Genomic DNA, 17,799 nt, shown 5'->3' on the forward strand with positions numbered 1-17,799 from the left:
TCTTAATCAGAAGTGTTTGTTCAAATTCCAATCTTCTTGGAATAAAAATATCTTGATGCGAACCACGTGTTTACGCATGCATCGACGCCGCAAGTAGGTCGGCCTCGCGATCGAGTGACGTCAGACGCTAACGAATGAAATAACTCCTAATAACCCCAAGTCTAGCACGCTAGTTTTTGTTGCGGCCAAAAAGCTTGTATCCCTTTCGAACCAAGTGTGTGAGTAAGGGACAGATGATTTATGTACCTAAGCTATAAACTATAAGTACAAGTATAAGTTTAAGGCAAGAGTAGGGCGATTTTTTAAGTAGGTACTGGTCAAATATTAGTAATATACCTACTCGCTCATTGCGTGCACTTTCTTTTAGTATGAGCGGTATGTTCAAGATCTTTATGACTTTATAGTTTTTTTTTTACCTGGCTACGGTAAAGTCACAGACGTGTATGGTTGTGATTTTAGAGTTTGTATGTTTAAATCATAATGAATGATAGTCTTTACATTCTTATAACTCAGGAAAAAAAATACGGCGGGTATTAGAACTTGTGCGCTGTTAGCTACACGTCTTTGAAAAGCTGCGAAAGTTGACAAAATCTACCTCTCCTCTGTATTTTTAGAGCGTTATTTTCGCACTTGGGGTTTTAGTTGTTCAACCTATCTAGTTTGTGTTACGTTATCAATAATGGTAAACTTGCAAACAGTGGGGTCACCCACTCATACGTATTACGTATGTATGATTTACGAAATGTGTGTAAATAGAAACTTAATCAATGTTTACCGTTGTGTCTGGTGATGTCTCGACTTCATTATAGCTTATTTTGTACATATTTAAGAAAGTTTGATGATTAAAGAGGATATTGAAAAGCTCTGTTTTCCTTTAACAATTTATAGTGCATTTTTGGTAGGTAGGTACTGTTATTTTTGGACAATAAGTCTGAATTTATTTTGCAACGCATATGCTCAGGGGGTGCCCTTTTTCTAAGGTTTGCTTATCATAAAACATTGATTTATCATTATACATAGTGCCATCCACGAAGACGCGTGATATTATCAAAATTAGACATTAATGACATTGTAATAAGAACCACGTCACGCGTCATCGTGAATGACTCTACCTATACAACAGGTGCCAAATTTTTAAAAAATCTGTCCAATCTGTTGTACCTATTACGATTATGAATTGACTAGCGTTTACCCGCGGCTTCGCACGCGTAAATTATTAGATACAGCAGTTGAATTGAAATTCCGGGATTTTATTAAATTCTCGTGGGAATTCCCTAAAATTACATCGTGGTTTTCACTGACGTTCAATTAAAACACCCATGGCAAATTTCATGACTAAACCCAGCGGTTGTTATTTTGAGATTTTATCCCTATCTCGTGGGAATATCGGGATAAAAAGTAGCCTATGTGTTATTCCAGATATCCAGCTATCTACATACCAAATTTCATGACTCTTAAGCCCAAATTTTCGGGATAAAAAGTATCCTATGCTTTAATCCAGGTTATAAACTAACTTTTTGCCAAATTTCATCCAAATCTGTCCAGCCGTTTCAGCGTGAAGAAGTAACAAACACACTCACTCACTCACAAACTTTCACATTTATAATATTAGTAGGATAATAGGTATTAGTAGAATTCAGAACCGAATTGACGACCGGATTAGAGCTCAGTGGTTAGAGAACCTGACTACGAAGCTTGAGGTTCACGGTCTGGGCAGATATTTGTATCAAATAACAATCAATACCCTTATTCCTCGTAGTGCCACCAATTTGTTCCACCATACGATTGTTTGCTCTCGAGTCTTGGTATTAGGTGTTTAATTCCTTTGTATACCTATATGTCCAAAGTCGATGAAATTTGGTATGTAGGGGTTTTCCGGGATGAAAAATCGATCTAGCTTGATAGATCTCTGGGAAAACGCTGGTTACCGAGTTTTAGCCCGAGCGGAGCTCGGTCGCCCAGGTACTATGTATTTAAGTAGGTATATATCTATCTATTTAAGTATGTTTATCCGTTGCCTAGTTCCCATAACATAAACTTACTTTGGCTCTAGGTCAATTGGTGTCAAGCGTCCTGTGATATAATATTTTTTTATTTAATAGCCCCTTTTTTCTCTTCAGATGGAAATAATGGGCCAGAGCGTGTTCGAGTTCAGCCACCCCTGCGACCACGACGAGATTCGTGAGGCTTTGCGCTCTAACGGCGATGGCAGGCGCGACTTGCTGCTGCGTTTGAAGTGCACCCTCACCAGCAAGGGGCGAAACGTACACTTGAAGTCGGCTTCTTTCAAGGTCAGTTGAGCTTTGTATAAACGTTTGTTATTGGATTCAGCTGGAGTCCATGCCGTTGTCACCGGAGCTTTAATTTAATACGTATCAAAAGCTCAATTCAGTCACGCAAGTTGCATTGCGGCGCTCGCTTGGCCCCTTCAATCTTGTAAGCTTTACGGACTCGCAATGTAGCGCAATCTGAACGATTTTTCTTGCAGGTCTAAACTGGGCTTTATAAAAATGCTTGTCTTAGGCTAGACGACATTTCACTGCAGGGCAGGATCGCTCATTTGTCGAACTCAAAGGACATGTAAACACTACACATAGTGCAGAAGGAATCATAATCACTTTCATTACTTTGTTCTGTCAATTATAAATAAATAAATAAATATCACGGGACAATTCACACCAATTGACCTAGTCCCAAAGTAAGCTTAGCAAAGCTTGTGTTATGGGTACTAAGCAACGTATAAATATAATTATATAGATAGATACATACTTAAATACATATTAAACACCCAAGACCCGAGAACAGGGTTTAAAGATCAATTATGAGGGTAGAAAGAGATGGTGAATACGCCCGAGTCCCCGCGCTGGACAATACTGTCAGGCATGGAATATTACTGCCACCTGTGCCACTTGTAGACCTATTTCTAACCTCTGTATCCCATCGCTTTTAATTTTATACCGCTATTTTTAAATGTTCTGCTGAATACTTTTGTACAGCAAGCAAATAACGCAAATAACGTGTTTTTCCGAATGCACTATTTATTACCGTAGTGTTATCGCGAATGAAAATCTGGTAACATTGTTCTATCCATGGATTGTCTCACAAGTGTGTCTCGCAGGTCGTAAAAATTGGCATGCTCTGTAGGCACGTATATATCAATAAAGTAGTGTTTTCTGTGTATGTATCACTGGTTAAAGCTGTCAATTTCTCCGTTAGCGTTATTTTATGTTTTCAATTTTATTCAGTGTTTTTATCAATTTAATTTTTGCTGCTCTTTCTTCGTGGGCTGACACGACAGGTGTTAAATATGGATGTGGCGAAGAGGTCTTAAGAGTGACGGGATGACAAGAATGGATAGTTTTTGTAAACTAGAGGGTGTGTGACCGAAACATTGTTTTTGGTGATAAATAACAAAGAAAACATGAGATTTATTGAACTTTATGAATAAAAAAAACGGCCAAGTGCTAGTCGGACTTGCGCACGAAGGGTTCCGTACCATTATTATCTATACTACTTACATTAGACATTAGCAAAAAACGTCAAAAAAAAATAAGTTTGTTGTATGGGAGCCCCCCTTAAATATTTATTTTATTTAAATTTAACTATTTATTTTTAAAGTGATTATATTATCTAAAGATTCAGTGAATATTTCAAGCGTCTACCTCTTGCCGTTATTAATATCAAGCAAAAAACGGCAAAACGTTTGTTGTATGGGAGCCGCCCCTTAAATATATTTTATTCTGTTTTTAGTATTTGTTGTTATAGCGGCCACGCGCGGACAGTAATACATAATTTGTGAAAATTTCAAGTGTCTAACTATTACGACTCAAGAGATACGGACAAACAGACAGACGGACAGCGGGGTCTCAGTAATAGGGTGTTGGCAACCCTAAAAATGAGGAATGCATCACAATAACATTATTTAAATATCTATTGAATTGATAATGTCATTATTACTTCAGATATTAGAAGTAAAATATAAGATCTTATTTCATACTTTCTTTAAAGGCCGGCAAAGGACCAATGACTCCTTGTGTAGTTGTAGGTACTCATAGGTGGTGGTGATCATTTCCCATCAGATGACCTGCTAATACGGTCCATTGTATGCACTTTGCCCAGTTCGTGTTCAGTTTGATTAGTGACCTAATTACAATTGAAAATTGCTATTGTACCTAGCTAGAGTAGTTTAACTAGATCTAGGTTAACGCAAGACACGCTGCATTAATGATTTAGTTTAATGGTCTTCCTTAATTGCTGTACGAAGAAACATTTAGTTGCCATTAACATATTTACCTACAGTTTTCGGGATTAAAGTCCAAAACATGGGTGTGGTCTGTGGACTAACTTTACTTAGCGGGCCTAGAGCGCGTTGCTTGTCCAATATAGTGACGCGTTCAGGATTTTGTTCGGGCTGGCACGGTATTCCAGTGCGTTGACAATGTTCGCGGAGGCGCACACGGACTGCTTTTTTACCATCATGAGGGAACGATGTGCGTCTCTCCTCAACCGCAGTCTGGGCAGCACGAATAGCATCCTGAGCATGTTGGCTCACCGCTGGGACTCATCGCTGCTGCAACGATACGTGCAGCTGCACGCGCCTGTACTGCCGATGTCCAGGCGTCTTTAGTTTTATTCATTTGCTGCATTTGCATTTAGACGAGGCCTAGTGGTTAGAGAACCTGACTACGAAGCTTGAGGTCCCGGGTTCGATTCCCGCGTCGGGGCAGATATTTGTATGAAAAATACGAATGTTTGTTCTCGGGTCTTGGGTGTTTAATATGTATTTAAGTATGTATAATTAATTATATTTATCCGTTGCTTAGTACCCATAACACAAGCTTTGCTAAGCTTACTTTGGGACTAGGTTAATTGGTGTGAATTGTCCCGTGATATTTATTTATTTATAGAAAAAAAAAAGAAAAAAAAGATTTGCTAGTGTAATTAATTATAAATACTAACCATAGCGATAAGATTATAATTTGTAACTACTAACACTTATGGATTCAAAGTCCGCAATAAATGATTTGTATTTGTTGGTCTTGTGTACGTAATAGATGGTTGAATCCAGATGGTTCCATTTTTCTTGCCCATGTAAGGATGCCGAGAATTTTCTCAATACATATATTGTTGTATAATAGATCACAATTTTAATCGTTATGTTTCTTTACAGGTCATCCATGTAACTGGCCACATGTTGGCCCCTTCAAAGACACAAACGAAGACGGAAAAAAACAATAACGATGACAAAACAAATGATGTCGACAAAAAATCAGGCAAAATGCCCTCTTTGGTGGCTGTGGGACGACCCATCCCGCACCCGTCGAATATTGAAATACCATTGGACAGTAAAACCTTCCTGACTAAACATAGCTTGGACATGAAGTTCACATATATTGACGAAACGTAAGTAAATTTCATTTCCGTTAGTAAAACAACACAATAGTAAATCACAAGTTTGAAAAGTGTTGTGACACTGCTTATCGTAGACGCCACTACTTCGCCATCTTTGATCTATTAGTACACACTACGTGCGCTTTTGGCTTTCAAAGTGGCGTCAGTGCCAAGTGTTACCTTATCGCTACACAAGGTGGCGCTGTAAAAAATGATTCGAACCTACTTTACCTGACCGAATTGAAACTGCTATGGAATTCGCATGCGCGGAACCTACCACCGTACTTCGCACCATAGCCGGTTAATATCAACAAAAATATCACCTTCAAATGTATTTTGTAGGTTAAACACGAGTGATTTCGCGGTTTTGTACATAGTCCGCGAAAACCTACGGGTGTCCGTATTGTTTTTCGTAAAAATTAGTGTTGTGATTTGTGTTAAATCCCCAGTGCGTTCATAATAGTGTTTGTGTACGTTAGTTCTTACTGGATGGTGTTTTTGCTTCTGGATTTGGCAGAAATGGCGGGCTATTCAAATATCTTTGTAAGTTCAATTGTTCAGATTTGTTTAATTCGTAACCGTTGAATACATTATTGAAGTGGCGATATATGAGTCAAATTAAGCAATAAAGATAAAGGATGTAAAGGGAGTGGCGTTACCTAGGTCACGCAAGGTCACCTACCGGTAAACCTAACATAACCTAAACATAGGAAGTATGGCCCCATTTGCGAATGACCTTCACGAAGGATATAGGACTTTTATGTTCCACGTATAATAATTGAAAATTCTCTCATCTAAAAGCTATTCTTGTGTGACTTTTTTGTTTTATTTGACATTTTATGATAGTGTTTCGTCATTCTGTTCAATTTGATGTTGTGTCTAATGTTAGAAAATTTACTTTCGCAGCTTGACGAGTACATTGGGGTTCGACAAAGATGAACTGGTCGGCCATTCTCTTTACGACTACCATCATTCTGCGGACAGTGCGTCGTTGAATCATCAGTTTAAGTCGCGTAAGTAGTATTTTCTATAATTACTCCTTCAATCACCATTAAAATATCTGACAACGCATAAGTATTTACTTTAAATAGGCTGACATTACGTATAACTACCGTTGCAGTGTGACCTAGATAATTTTGAACTTAAATGTGGCGCGAATTCCTTGTTCTATATTACAGCGAACCTGTATTACCGAAGATATGATCGCGATTTAATTTTTGTGAAAAAAATGCATTTTTATGAAATGTTGTTGATTATATATAACAACTAAGACTAATCAAAGCAAGATTTAGTTTACCTAATTCTATTGGATGCTAGTAAAATCAAATAATAAGACTTGAGATAGCCGTCCGAGTATTTCTAGAACCGGTATCTTCCGTATTGATTTTTTGTTCTTATAATCTCATGTACCTCCTTGTTTATAAACGCATGTTAGCTTATGAATTTGACATTTGCCATTGCCAGACACAGGGAAAACAACATACTCTATGGGTAACAATTTTGTTGTAAATAAAGGGGATAAACTCTACTTTTCCCCAATAGGAATACGAAAAAACAATTGACATGACAACATTTAAAAATATTTTTAAGTGCAGTGAACTGAATTAGGTCAAGTACCTATCGTAGTGCCATCTGTCTACATGACAATGTGTAGACGACACAAAACCTACATAGCTAGCGTGAAGTTGCGAAACACCGCCCTCTATCGTCAAGACACCTCAAACTATTTAGATGCGAAAACATGCAATAGATGGCAGCACTAGTACTATAGTACAGTTTTTATTGTATGTTTGTTACGCGATAACTCTGCCAATTGTGGTCCGAATTTCAGAATTACTTTTCAGTTCTAAAGGACATAGTTCCGAGGTGGTCCCATTGACACCAAGTCAGGTTCTTCATGATGGAATCCTCGAGAAATCGAGGGCAACCCTCGAATTTTTGAAGCACATCTATAACGATTTCGGCATTTTTAACACCAAGTCTTTCAGAAAGTATAATTTGGGGAACTGGACCTGATGATGAAGACCGTAGGTACCGGTACTCTGTTATAAAATAATATAACTATGCCGTGTTTGAGCTTAATGGAATCGTTGTGATGCACTTTGGCGACAAATCAAAAAATTCAGTTCCATTTTTTGTTACATTTTTTTTTGTTCCCAATACTAATTTGCAAATCAAATAGATAAATTCAAAATCATTTATGCTTACACGTCGTTCGGTCCATACTTGTATTTGAATAAATAAAACTTTTTGCTGGTTTGATGTTTGAATAGTTTTTGTCAGTAAATTTGTCTTACTTATGTAATGTGGTGACGGTTGTAGTCAGCGGGTAATTGTTTTCTACCAGAAGTTATTTCAGCACACTTGGCTTTTCGCCACCTTTCATCGTAGACCCCATTATTGTTTGCATTTTACTGGATGAGAATAGATAATAAAAACTGCGCCTACTAAAATTTTAGATCCCTAAGTAAATTGCAAATTTTTATTCTAATTTACAGCAGTAAGTTTGTTGAAAGAAAGAAAGAAAGAAAGAAAGATTTATTTGATTCCATCAGTACCACCACCTTACAGTAATAAGACTAAGAGGCTGTCTCACAATTAACCGTCAGTTAAGACTAATCAATGGCTGCTGAAACAGCCCCTAAAACACTAAAACTAACAATAAAAACTAAATTACGTGATGGCACGACACGCCAAAACGCCCTCGACTCAGCAACTGTTGCCACACGTCATGTATAGCAACGCTGGTTTTCTGTGGAGCCCGCACGTTATAATACATACGTAATCGTATACATTAACCAGTTCCTTTGCCTGCTGCTAGGTACTTCAAAGCACAAATGTGATCTAGGCCAACTATTCTAAAATATACCTATAACTTGCTAGTCGTTGCCCCCAAGTTTGCCTCCCTCAGATACAAAAGCATTTAAATAGCATAATGTTAAAGCTTTCTTTTTTTATTTGTAAAAGATTTCATAAATTGAATTACCATTCTACAGATATTAATTTAGTTTAGATAATTATAGATTTAATCTGAAGCTACTTTGCGAAGGTTCGCGTCAATTAACTAAAACTTTGCTACTATAAGCAGGTACTTTGTTTTATTATTGTTTTTTCTTTTCATTATGGACACATTTTTTTCTTTGTTTTTAAGGTACTTATGTAACTTTTTTGCTAGCACGCGAACAAAAAAATACATTTTGATTGATACAAAAATTAAAAACAATAGAATTACTTTGGCACTAGGTATTGGAAATACTTGCAAAGAAAAAACTAGTTGAATAAAAACATTCATTATTGATCCACAAGATTACAATAAATCAAATAGTAAAGATACACAGACTTAACTTGAGTAATAACAGTAAGACTGATCTCAACTGACGTAAACAAAATATACCCACTACGCGTGAAAAGGGTCTGATACATCTTCATTTCCCGCGTTTATAATCCTTACCTTATGTAGTAGGTTTTATATAAAAGCCGTAGAATATTAGCAATAGCGATACCTAAAGAACAAATTGACCCGAAAGGGACTGTCTGAATCCAATGATAAATATGACGGAAGCGGGAAGGGAAGTGATGCGGGAAGCCAAACGAACAGGTATACTGAGTCTCGTGGCTTATTGAGGAAAATGAAGTCGAAAGGTACAACAAAACAGATTGTAAATACGCCAAGCACATAAATCACTGTTTTGTTAATATCAAATTCTATTTCTTTAAATTGATTGAAGTAATTTTAAAAGAGTATGATTTTATTGATCACCTAAAAAATGCATTTTCGGCGACCTTATAAATAATATTTGTTCCTAAAATAGTAAATCTGTCACCTAAATTGAATCACCAAATAATATTTGAACGGTTAGGTACCTAAATATTATTTAAAAAATACTCGGAAATAATATTGATCATCCAATAATTATATTGGGTTCCAAAATAATAGGTGTGTCACTAAAACTGAAGCACCAAACAATATAGAAATGGCTACCTAAAAATAATTTTAATCACTGGAAAATAATATTGATCATCAAATAATTGAATTGAACTGAAATTTGACGATAATGATTATTGATATACATACAATTAATGAAATAATAATAATAATATCCTCTAACAAATTACACCAATTGGCCCAGCCCCAAACTAAGCAAAGTTTGTTCTATGGCTGCTAAACCGGGTAGACATACATATACACTTAAATACATACAAACATCCAAGACTCAAGTACCAACTTTGAAATCATCATACAAGTATCAGCAAAAAAATGTTCGGTTCTGGCACTGAGGGTCGCAGTTCTACCTAACACTTCTCCTCGCTTCGCTCGTCGTCGTACCTAACCAGACCTGCTTTAGGAGAATAGATAGAAGCATCGAATTAAGGAACTGATCTATTTATTAGGTGACAGATCTATTATTTTGGTGATCGAATTTTGATGATCAAACTATAACTCACGTCTTAAATCGAGTTTAGCTCGCGCGCGCGCGTTGCAGCAGCCGCTGAGTCACGTTGCTCCGAAGACGAAGGGCTACGGATTAGCCCGAAACATGTCGAGCTAAACTCGATTTAAGACGTGAGTTATCCGGGTCAATATATTTAATATGAGTGAGTCTCACGGTATTTTCATGTTCAAAATCAAACTATAATTTAGGATACAGGTTTACATTAATCTGATGACTCATACTTAGAGATAGTTTTGATTAATATGATGACTAATATATTTCTTAGGGATAGATATTATAATTAGGGTATCGCAGTTTAGTGACAAATCTAAATTTAAGTGACAAAAAATATAGTTCCCATTTTAAAACAATTTTCGTATAGTTTTTAATTGAAACCGGAACAAATAGTGATGGTGTGTGTTGTTAATTTTAAGAAAGAAAGAGAGAAATCAATTCTTTGTGACATGGAAAAAAATACAAATGTCACGAAATGAGTCCAAATCAACATGCCAGTCCTACGAACGGCGCTGATCTTCTTTTGGTACCATCTGTTAGGTACTAGGTTAACCCAAAGTTATTGCTAATTCCAATTCGTGTATTAACAGCACTAGACAATTTTCTTACGTGATAGTAGTAAATGTATAAAATATGAAACATTCACTTCGTATGTTATATATTTAAGTTAGTAGTACCATGGGACTTTGTAGATAAAGAAACACCTCTTTATTGTAATTTACTAGCTGTTGCCCGAGACCCACAAGCACTAGACCCTATAACTTGTATTCGATTCGGGCCCATTATTTTTGACTAATCCCCCATTTCTTCCAAAGAGGGCGACAACTGGAACGCGATCAAAAGATTCAATAACATCGAGTTGACACACTACCCAATACCTACTACCGCAGCTTTGTTCCCTGATTTTTGTGGATTCCGCCTTCACGGGCAATACTGTTAAGTCAGCTTAAACGTTACGCAATAGCATTCGGCCGTTCTTTCCTACGCCGTGGCCGTTTTGATATTCCACTCACGCACGCCACGCGCCTCTTGTATTTGTATCAGTTATACGAACCCTCTTTAACCATATTTTAATAGACATTCTGTCATGAGGAAATTTCTTACGGCTACTTTTATGTCTCGGCAAAGGGGCCTTCATGACTGGAAAGTCTGAAGTTAACCTTTTTATGACGGGGATATAGACTGTTTTTTCCTTACGAAGTCAAGAATATGTTGTTCTGATTTAGTAAGGTATAATATGGCTTTGCTTTGCTATGATTATGTAGTTAGTGTCCTTGACATTTCGCGTGAAATGATTTTCGCTAACCCTTCGGACACTGCAATTTTCGGAATAGGAAGTAATGTGTTATATTTCTTACACTTTAAAAGTTGACTAGCTATTATTCGCGACTCCATCTTTATCATTATTCCATCGGATATGCAATTTGCCCGGGTAAAAAAAAAGTATTCTATGTCTTTCCCAGTCTCAATTCTCAAACTATTCTCAAACTCCTTACCAAATTTCATCTTAGTTAATTCAGCTGCTTATTCCTGAAGATATAACAGACAGACGGAGTTACTTTCGCATTTATAATACATATTAGCAAGGATTCGCTAAGCCCTCGATTAATAGACATCGAGACAAATATAACGAGTGAAAACAATCCTTTCTCTCATTGAACTAATTGAAATAGAACGAAAGCCAGATCAATTTATATAGAACAAAAATTAATCCCAAACTAAAAAAATATGATTCGTCGGAAAGTGATGTAAGTACTTTAGATGGACGTAAAGTGATATGGTTCGGGGACAGAATTTAACGTCCATTATGACAGAGGCTTGTATTATGTACTGCTCTCTTGAGTGCCCTTTTTCATGGTACGAAGGCCACGTACAATGAAGTGAGTTAAAACGCTTTACGTTATTTAAAACATTTATAACTTTAGGGACTCTCATCTCTGACTAAAGTACAACGGCTGGAATGTGAGCACAGCTTGTCAAAGCGGACAGTTTTGCTATTTAAATGCTGGCCTGACACAAACACGTAGGTATATGTATTTTTTTACTGCCATAAATTTTAATAACTCCAAATTCGAAATGACGCATGCCAATGTGAAGCGATGATACCGAAGTAATTGATAGGCATTTGCTACTAATTAAAATCACTTGACATTCGATTTGTCAGCAACATGTTTAAGTTGTTCAAATTCCAGTGGTGATTCTAGTGAGCAGTCAAACTATTGTATAAACTAGTGAAGTGGGCAACTTTGGAACAAAGTTAGGGTAAGTAAATAAGCTTTCACAGAAAATAACCCTTTTCTTTGTTGATCAAATTAAGCGGACAAGGGTCAAGTTCCTGGATAAATGATTCGCTTAGTAAACACTTTCTGGAATGTTCACAAGCTTCATGACATGAGCATATTAGTTAAGGGCTGGATAAAATAAACTTACGTGATTCAAATATTATTATTATAATATAATAAATATCATGGGACACATGACACCAATTGACCTAGTCCCAAACTAAGCAAAGCTATAGATAAATACATACTTAAATACATATTAAACATCCAAGACCCAAGAACAAACATTCGTATTATTCATAAAAATATCTGCCCCGGCCGGAAATCGAACCCTCAAGCTTCGTAGTCAGGTTCTCTAACCACTTGGCCATCCGGTCGTCAAAATAATTATAATGGTTCAATTCAATTTAAAGTCAATTATGATGCCACCAAAGATCACAGTACTGCCAATTTAACCAGAAATACTACCACTAAGACTAGTAGACACCAAGCCTACCATACTTGCTAGACCAATACAAATGTAGACGTATTATTGTTACAGCTTAGCAGAAATTCGTGTCAATCCGCAGTAACCCTCCCCTTGCTCGTAAAGATTGCAGTCGACGATTCAACATTTTGATGACATCTACCAGTTATTCCTCACCTCCAATTTATATTATCTTATTAAGTGACTAATATAAATTTAACGACCAATCATGAAACTTAGTTGTTTACAAACAATGATAAAGAAAGAAAGAAAGAAAGAAAGAAAAGAAAATACATTTATTCACAACACAAGACACAACAATAGTATTAAGTACAAATAGACAACACGTAGGAAAGTATGTGTCATTGCGGTTGTGAATCGGACACTGGCTCAGCATAATGCTGAAGCGTTAATAATAAACACCCCAGCGCTGATTTTCAGCCAGCACCGTTGGTGACCCTCGGACCGCTACAAAGATATACTACACAGTTTTATTACTATACATAAGACTACATAAATAGAAAATTTGTAAACAATGAAACATATTAATTATTTTATGGCTTTGAAAGACATTAACATTAGTACATAAACATAATTATTATAACTATTATACACTCACTTGCCAAATATACAACACCGTTAGGTACGCGAGCTAAAAGGAAACATGAAATTAACAACCGAAACAAAAAGAAGTTTTGTGTAATAGTGCTGGAAGGGAGAGGAATTAATGGAATTATAGCTTAGCATATTTGATAAAGTATTGTTTACAGAGACATTTTCATATTCAGTAGCTTCATATAAGGATAGGTATTTTTCCACTAGTAGAAGTGGGCCATAAACCAAGTTTATAGCCTTCCAGAAAAGAGCAAGATACATAAAATGTTTGACAGTAAATCCACATAAGATCCAACGGAGAGTGGAAGTCTGTGAGTCATCTGGTTAAAAACTTTCTTCAACACGAGTTGGTTTTAATATAAGTTTGTTAGCAGGGAGTTCGTTGTTCTTCACATACAAAATTCATATTTGATTCAATTTATTTTTCGCTAGTGTTTGGTTACTACACTCGACTGCATTACACTGTTGTCTCTCCACAAGCGACTAAATATACATCTTAAAACAACAAACGCCTCATTATATCGAAAAAAGTATGAAGGGTACCTATATTCTTATGCATCTCGCGGTAATCTAATGAAACGGGATTCGGAGTCTGACGTGGTTTGCATATTTATAAGTCTGCGTTGAGATGACACGAATATGAAACTCGTTGCCTTTGTTAGACAAGGGTAGAGAACGGTTTTTTCACTAACTCGAATCTTGCTTATCAATTGTCACATTGAACCATTTACGATGACATAGGCTAGATAGGTTAGGTGGCAGCCCATATGTCGCACAAACCTAGCAGTCTTGCGCGCCTGGAGCGAAGTAACAAAGTAAATTGTTATTTGTCCATTCAAAGTGATATCGTTCGAGATTTCTTTGTGGTAGGAATAGGCGGCTTCGGAATTGCTTTTTATTGTACAGTATTCTAGTACGTATAAAAGTAATCTGTATGTTAATGTCGATACAGCTATTTTCATTTCATCATAATAGTAATCAAATGCTACTTGCTTAGTTATTGGAAATGTAGTTAGAAAATAAGAATAATACCCACCTTCCACTAGATTATACCTAGTTCAACTAAAAAATATTTTTTGCAATCTTATAGTTTTATGTGGGTCTATATTGACTGGTAGAAAATTGTTAGTCATAATGTAATGTTTGACATAACTCTTTTTTTCTCTGAAACCATTTATTTTTCTGAATTGTTATAAAACAAATCTAACCTAACCTATAGAGGCACGAAGGCACGGGATAAACAAATCGTCAATGTTATGATCATCCACCGTATCCGTAAGAAAGCATGGTGTCGTATTTATCTGCAGTCTAGTATCAGTATCTGTTATTAATAGCCAAAATTGTCGTAGAAGTCGTATATTTTAATTAAGTTTCAGAGCAAGAAAGAACCAAACCGCCTATGAGTATGTATGCAAGCCGTGTGGCGTTTGCCACGCACAACAAAATTTTGACAACTACAACGTCAGATTGACGTCATCACTTTTTTTTTAATAGAGACTAGACTAAAGTAATGGATCTATTGTGTGGTAGTTTTGGAGCTATGCCCTTTTAGAATAAGCACATCTTTAAAAAATTATAATAAATAAATTCCAAAAAATATTACAAATGAAACGGAAAAATCGGAAAATTCAGATCTATATTATAAAGTTAATGATTATATCATGGACAGAGATATTTGGAAATACATAATTCTGATCCGCATTAGCTATACTTCAAATAGCGAACCTACTGTGTTAAAAATAAAGTTGTGTTGAATACTTGTGATATACCTATAGATATAATTTAATAATATTGTAAATCTGTTTAAAAAATATATACCTCGTTGAGTTTCTTGCCGGATTCTTCACAACAGAGGTTTTTCCGAACCGGTGATAGAATTTTTTTTGTACTTCTCTTTTAAAATATGGCTTTTCTGTCCTAATGAATAGGACAACTCTCTTTAAGAGGCACGTTGTACGGTGATTGTAGTTTTTGCAACTTGATAGTAAAATTCCAGAAACCACGTGGAGACCACTTGCGCATTAAAAAATGTCAGACACGAGAGCAATATAGGATTTTGTGATCACTGTTCACTGTTAAGGTTAATCGCCGCATAAAACACTATCAAAATTATACCTACTTCAACTAGCCAAAGAAACAGAAATAACAAAATTAGATATTGTCTACATCCGCCATCTTCGAATGCTACAAATCGAATCCTCTAGATTTTTTTTGACATTCATAAGTGCTTGTTACAGCCTAAATTGAATAAAGATATTTTGACTTTGATTAATAATCCCAGTGAACATTTAAATCTATCAGCGTTTTTCTCTTTCCAAACAGAATACAGAGAACGAATCAAATTATAGTCTTAGAAATATGAAATCTTGTCAATTCATATTTTATCATGTACTTAAGGGAAATTATATGTATTTATTTCTCACGTGGGTACTTATTAGTATGTACTTTAAAATGATAAAATCAGTATTTAGAAGTACTGCAAAATGAAAGAAAAGGCTATAAGTGTTCATTTTCCTGAAATTGAAAATGTAAAATTTCATGCCTTCCTTTCTTTAAGATGCTTTGTTACTTGGAAAAAATAATCCTTTCGATTGACCCTTTCGATCGGTGTCATAAAATTACAGGATTTTTTTTTAATTTTGCTGGTTTGATTCTAGGGTTAGTACTACTCCTCCTGCTCCTGAGTTACAAGATAACTCTGACCGCTAACCGAACCGATCGTTAGTAACTTCAGATTTTTACCCAGTTGTGATTCTCGTTTCAATATTAAATTATTTCACCGTCAAGCAATCCCGCCAAAAACGATGTAAAAAATGAGATTGTGCAGAAAAGCCTTCCTCGCGTCATCTCGGGAAACATCAAATGTAAATCGTTCGCTGTTCCCCCATCCTATAATGTGAGGCTTTGTTATTGCGAACGGCGTACTGAAGATAACGGATGTGCTTTTTGTTGGAAGATTTATTTATCGATAATCGGGCTCTACCTCTCTAATCTCTCCGGGCAAGTTTCTCCTTGACCTAACTTGGTGAACATCCCCAATTAGTTTCAATTAACCTCTAGAAATTTAGGTATCGGCCAAGGTCATACGAAGACTTATTTTTATGATTAAACCTGTGTATAAACATTATAATACATGCAAATACTTACATCACATGTTTTCCATAACATGACTATCAAGTCCTCATTAATTTTAATAAGGATCTGCCTTACGGCTACGTTCTGTGTTTAACGCGGGACACGGCTAGGTTAGCAAAATTAAATTGAATGTCAGGACCATCGCATATTTTACGTTGACTAGACCAATTTCTCCACTGAATATGAAATAAACGACTGCCTTACAAAACACTTTTAATTAAACAGCCACAGCGAAAGGCACACGCAAAACAAATTAGATATACTCGAGTAAGTTTTCTTTATTAGGTGCCATTGTGTCGCTCTTGCGTGACTTTATTAATAGCTTCTACATGTAATGATCTTTCATAAACTAGATATAAATTTGGTTTAATTTAAACTGCTTATAATCATTTTTGAACAGTTTCTAATCTATTGAACTTATTGAATCAGGTAACTAAAGAACAGGAAAGTAACACGGTATTAAATGAAATCAAATTGACGTCTGTAAAGTTATAAGTACATGTATAAAACGAAACACTGCGCGGATATGGACATAGTCACCAGCTTAGACAATATTTCGTAAACACTCGGACTTAATACCTGTCTTTATGATATTACTATCCAGGTGTCGAGTAAAGTAATTGTCCCGAAATGTTATCGTATAGATGTAGATAAAAAGGGTTGCGGCTGAGATGTCGGGTACAGGATGTTATAGCCGACCCTTATAACAATATGTAAAGCAGCTTTAAGATATCCCCCTCATTTTAGGATGTCGTCACCTTATTTTCCGCGTTCCTACACTTTGTAGTAGCTAGTAGCTTAATTGATTTCATATGAAGAGTCATCGTGAGGCTTGTGATTGTAATGTATAATTTTGGTGTAGGTACACCTTAAAAGGTTGGATGTAAGTACCTAAATCTTTAATTATTTGGTTTCTTAGCTCACTTATGTCAACGTTTGTGAGCTATGTCTCGTGCGAGTCCAGTACTCTTGTTTTCCCCATCCAAAAATCTGGATCGTTTGCCAAGGCAAAAAATAGCTTTCGCATTATTTTTCTCACTATCTGTCCCACGTGACTACGGCGGAATTATTTTGAACGCGTCACGATCAAGGATGGCACGGTCACGGTCGAGGCCGTGCGGTTTATGGCTCGTGCTCGTGCGTGTGCGTCTATGCGCTACCGCTAGCAACATGCTCTTTAAACAAACCCCGGACGCAATACAGCGTGATTACGTCGTGGTGTGATGAGGTGATTCCGTCAAAGTCCTCGCAGAATTTTTGAAGTAGGTACCTAGCGAATTTATTTTAGACTCGATTTTATATTAGTATGGTCGTAAATATAAAACTACATACCAATCTTTACTGGTTTGTAACATAAGCCGAGTTTAGACTTGCAAGAAAAATCGTGCAAGTTGCATTACATTGCGGCGCTCGATTGACTACAAACTCGCTGGCTTTATGGCCTCGCTTCTAGATGGCTATT

General features: G+C 36.2%; 1 protein-coding gene across 4 annotated transcripts in view; it reads left to right on the forward strand.

Moving 5' to 3' along the window:
• Positions 1-17,799, forward strand: part of sima (HIF-1 transcription factor component sima) — a 115,747-nt gene that overhangs the window by 53,891 nt on the left and 44,057 nt on the right. For all 4 annotated transcript variants that reach the window (XM_074094551.1, XM_074094548.1, XM_074094549.1 and 1 more), the window contains exons 4-6: positions 2,121-2,291; positions 5,171-5,403; positions 6,298-6,404. In XM_074094551.1, the coding sequence (XP_073950652.1) occupies positions 2,121-2,291; positions 5,171-5,403; positions 6,298-6,404 (511 nt within the window). The remainder of the gene's footprint in view (positions 1-2,120; positions 2,292-5,170; positions 5,404-6,297; positions 6,405-17,799) is intronic.

The sequence above is a fragment of the Choristoneura fumiferana genome, chromosome 11 (genome assembly GCF_025370935.1).
Source record: "Choristoneura fumiferana chromosome 11, NRCan_CFum_1, whole genome shotgun sequence".
In the NCBI taxonomy this organism is placed as follows: domain Eukaryota; kingdom Metazoa; phylum Arthropoda; class Insecta; order Lepidoptera; family Tortricidae; genus Choristoneura; species Choristoneura fumiferana.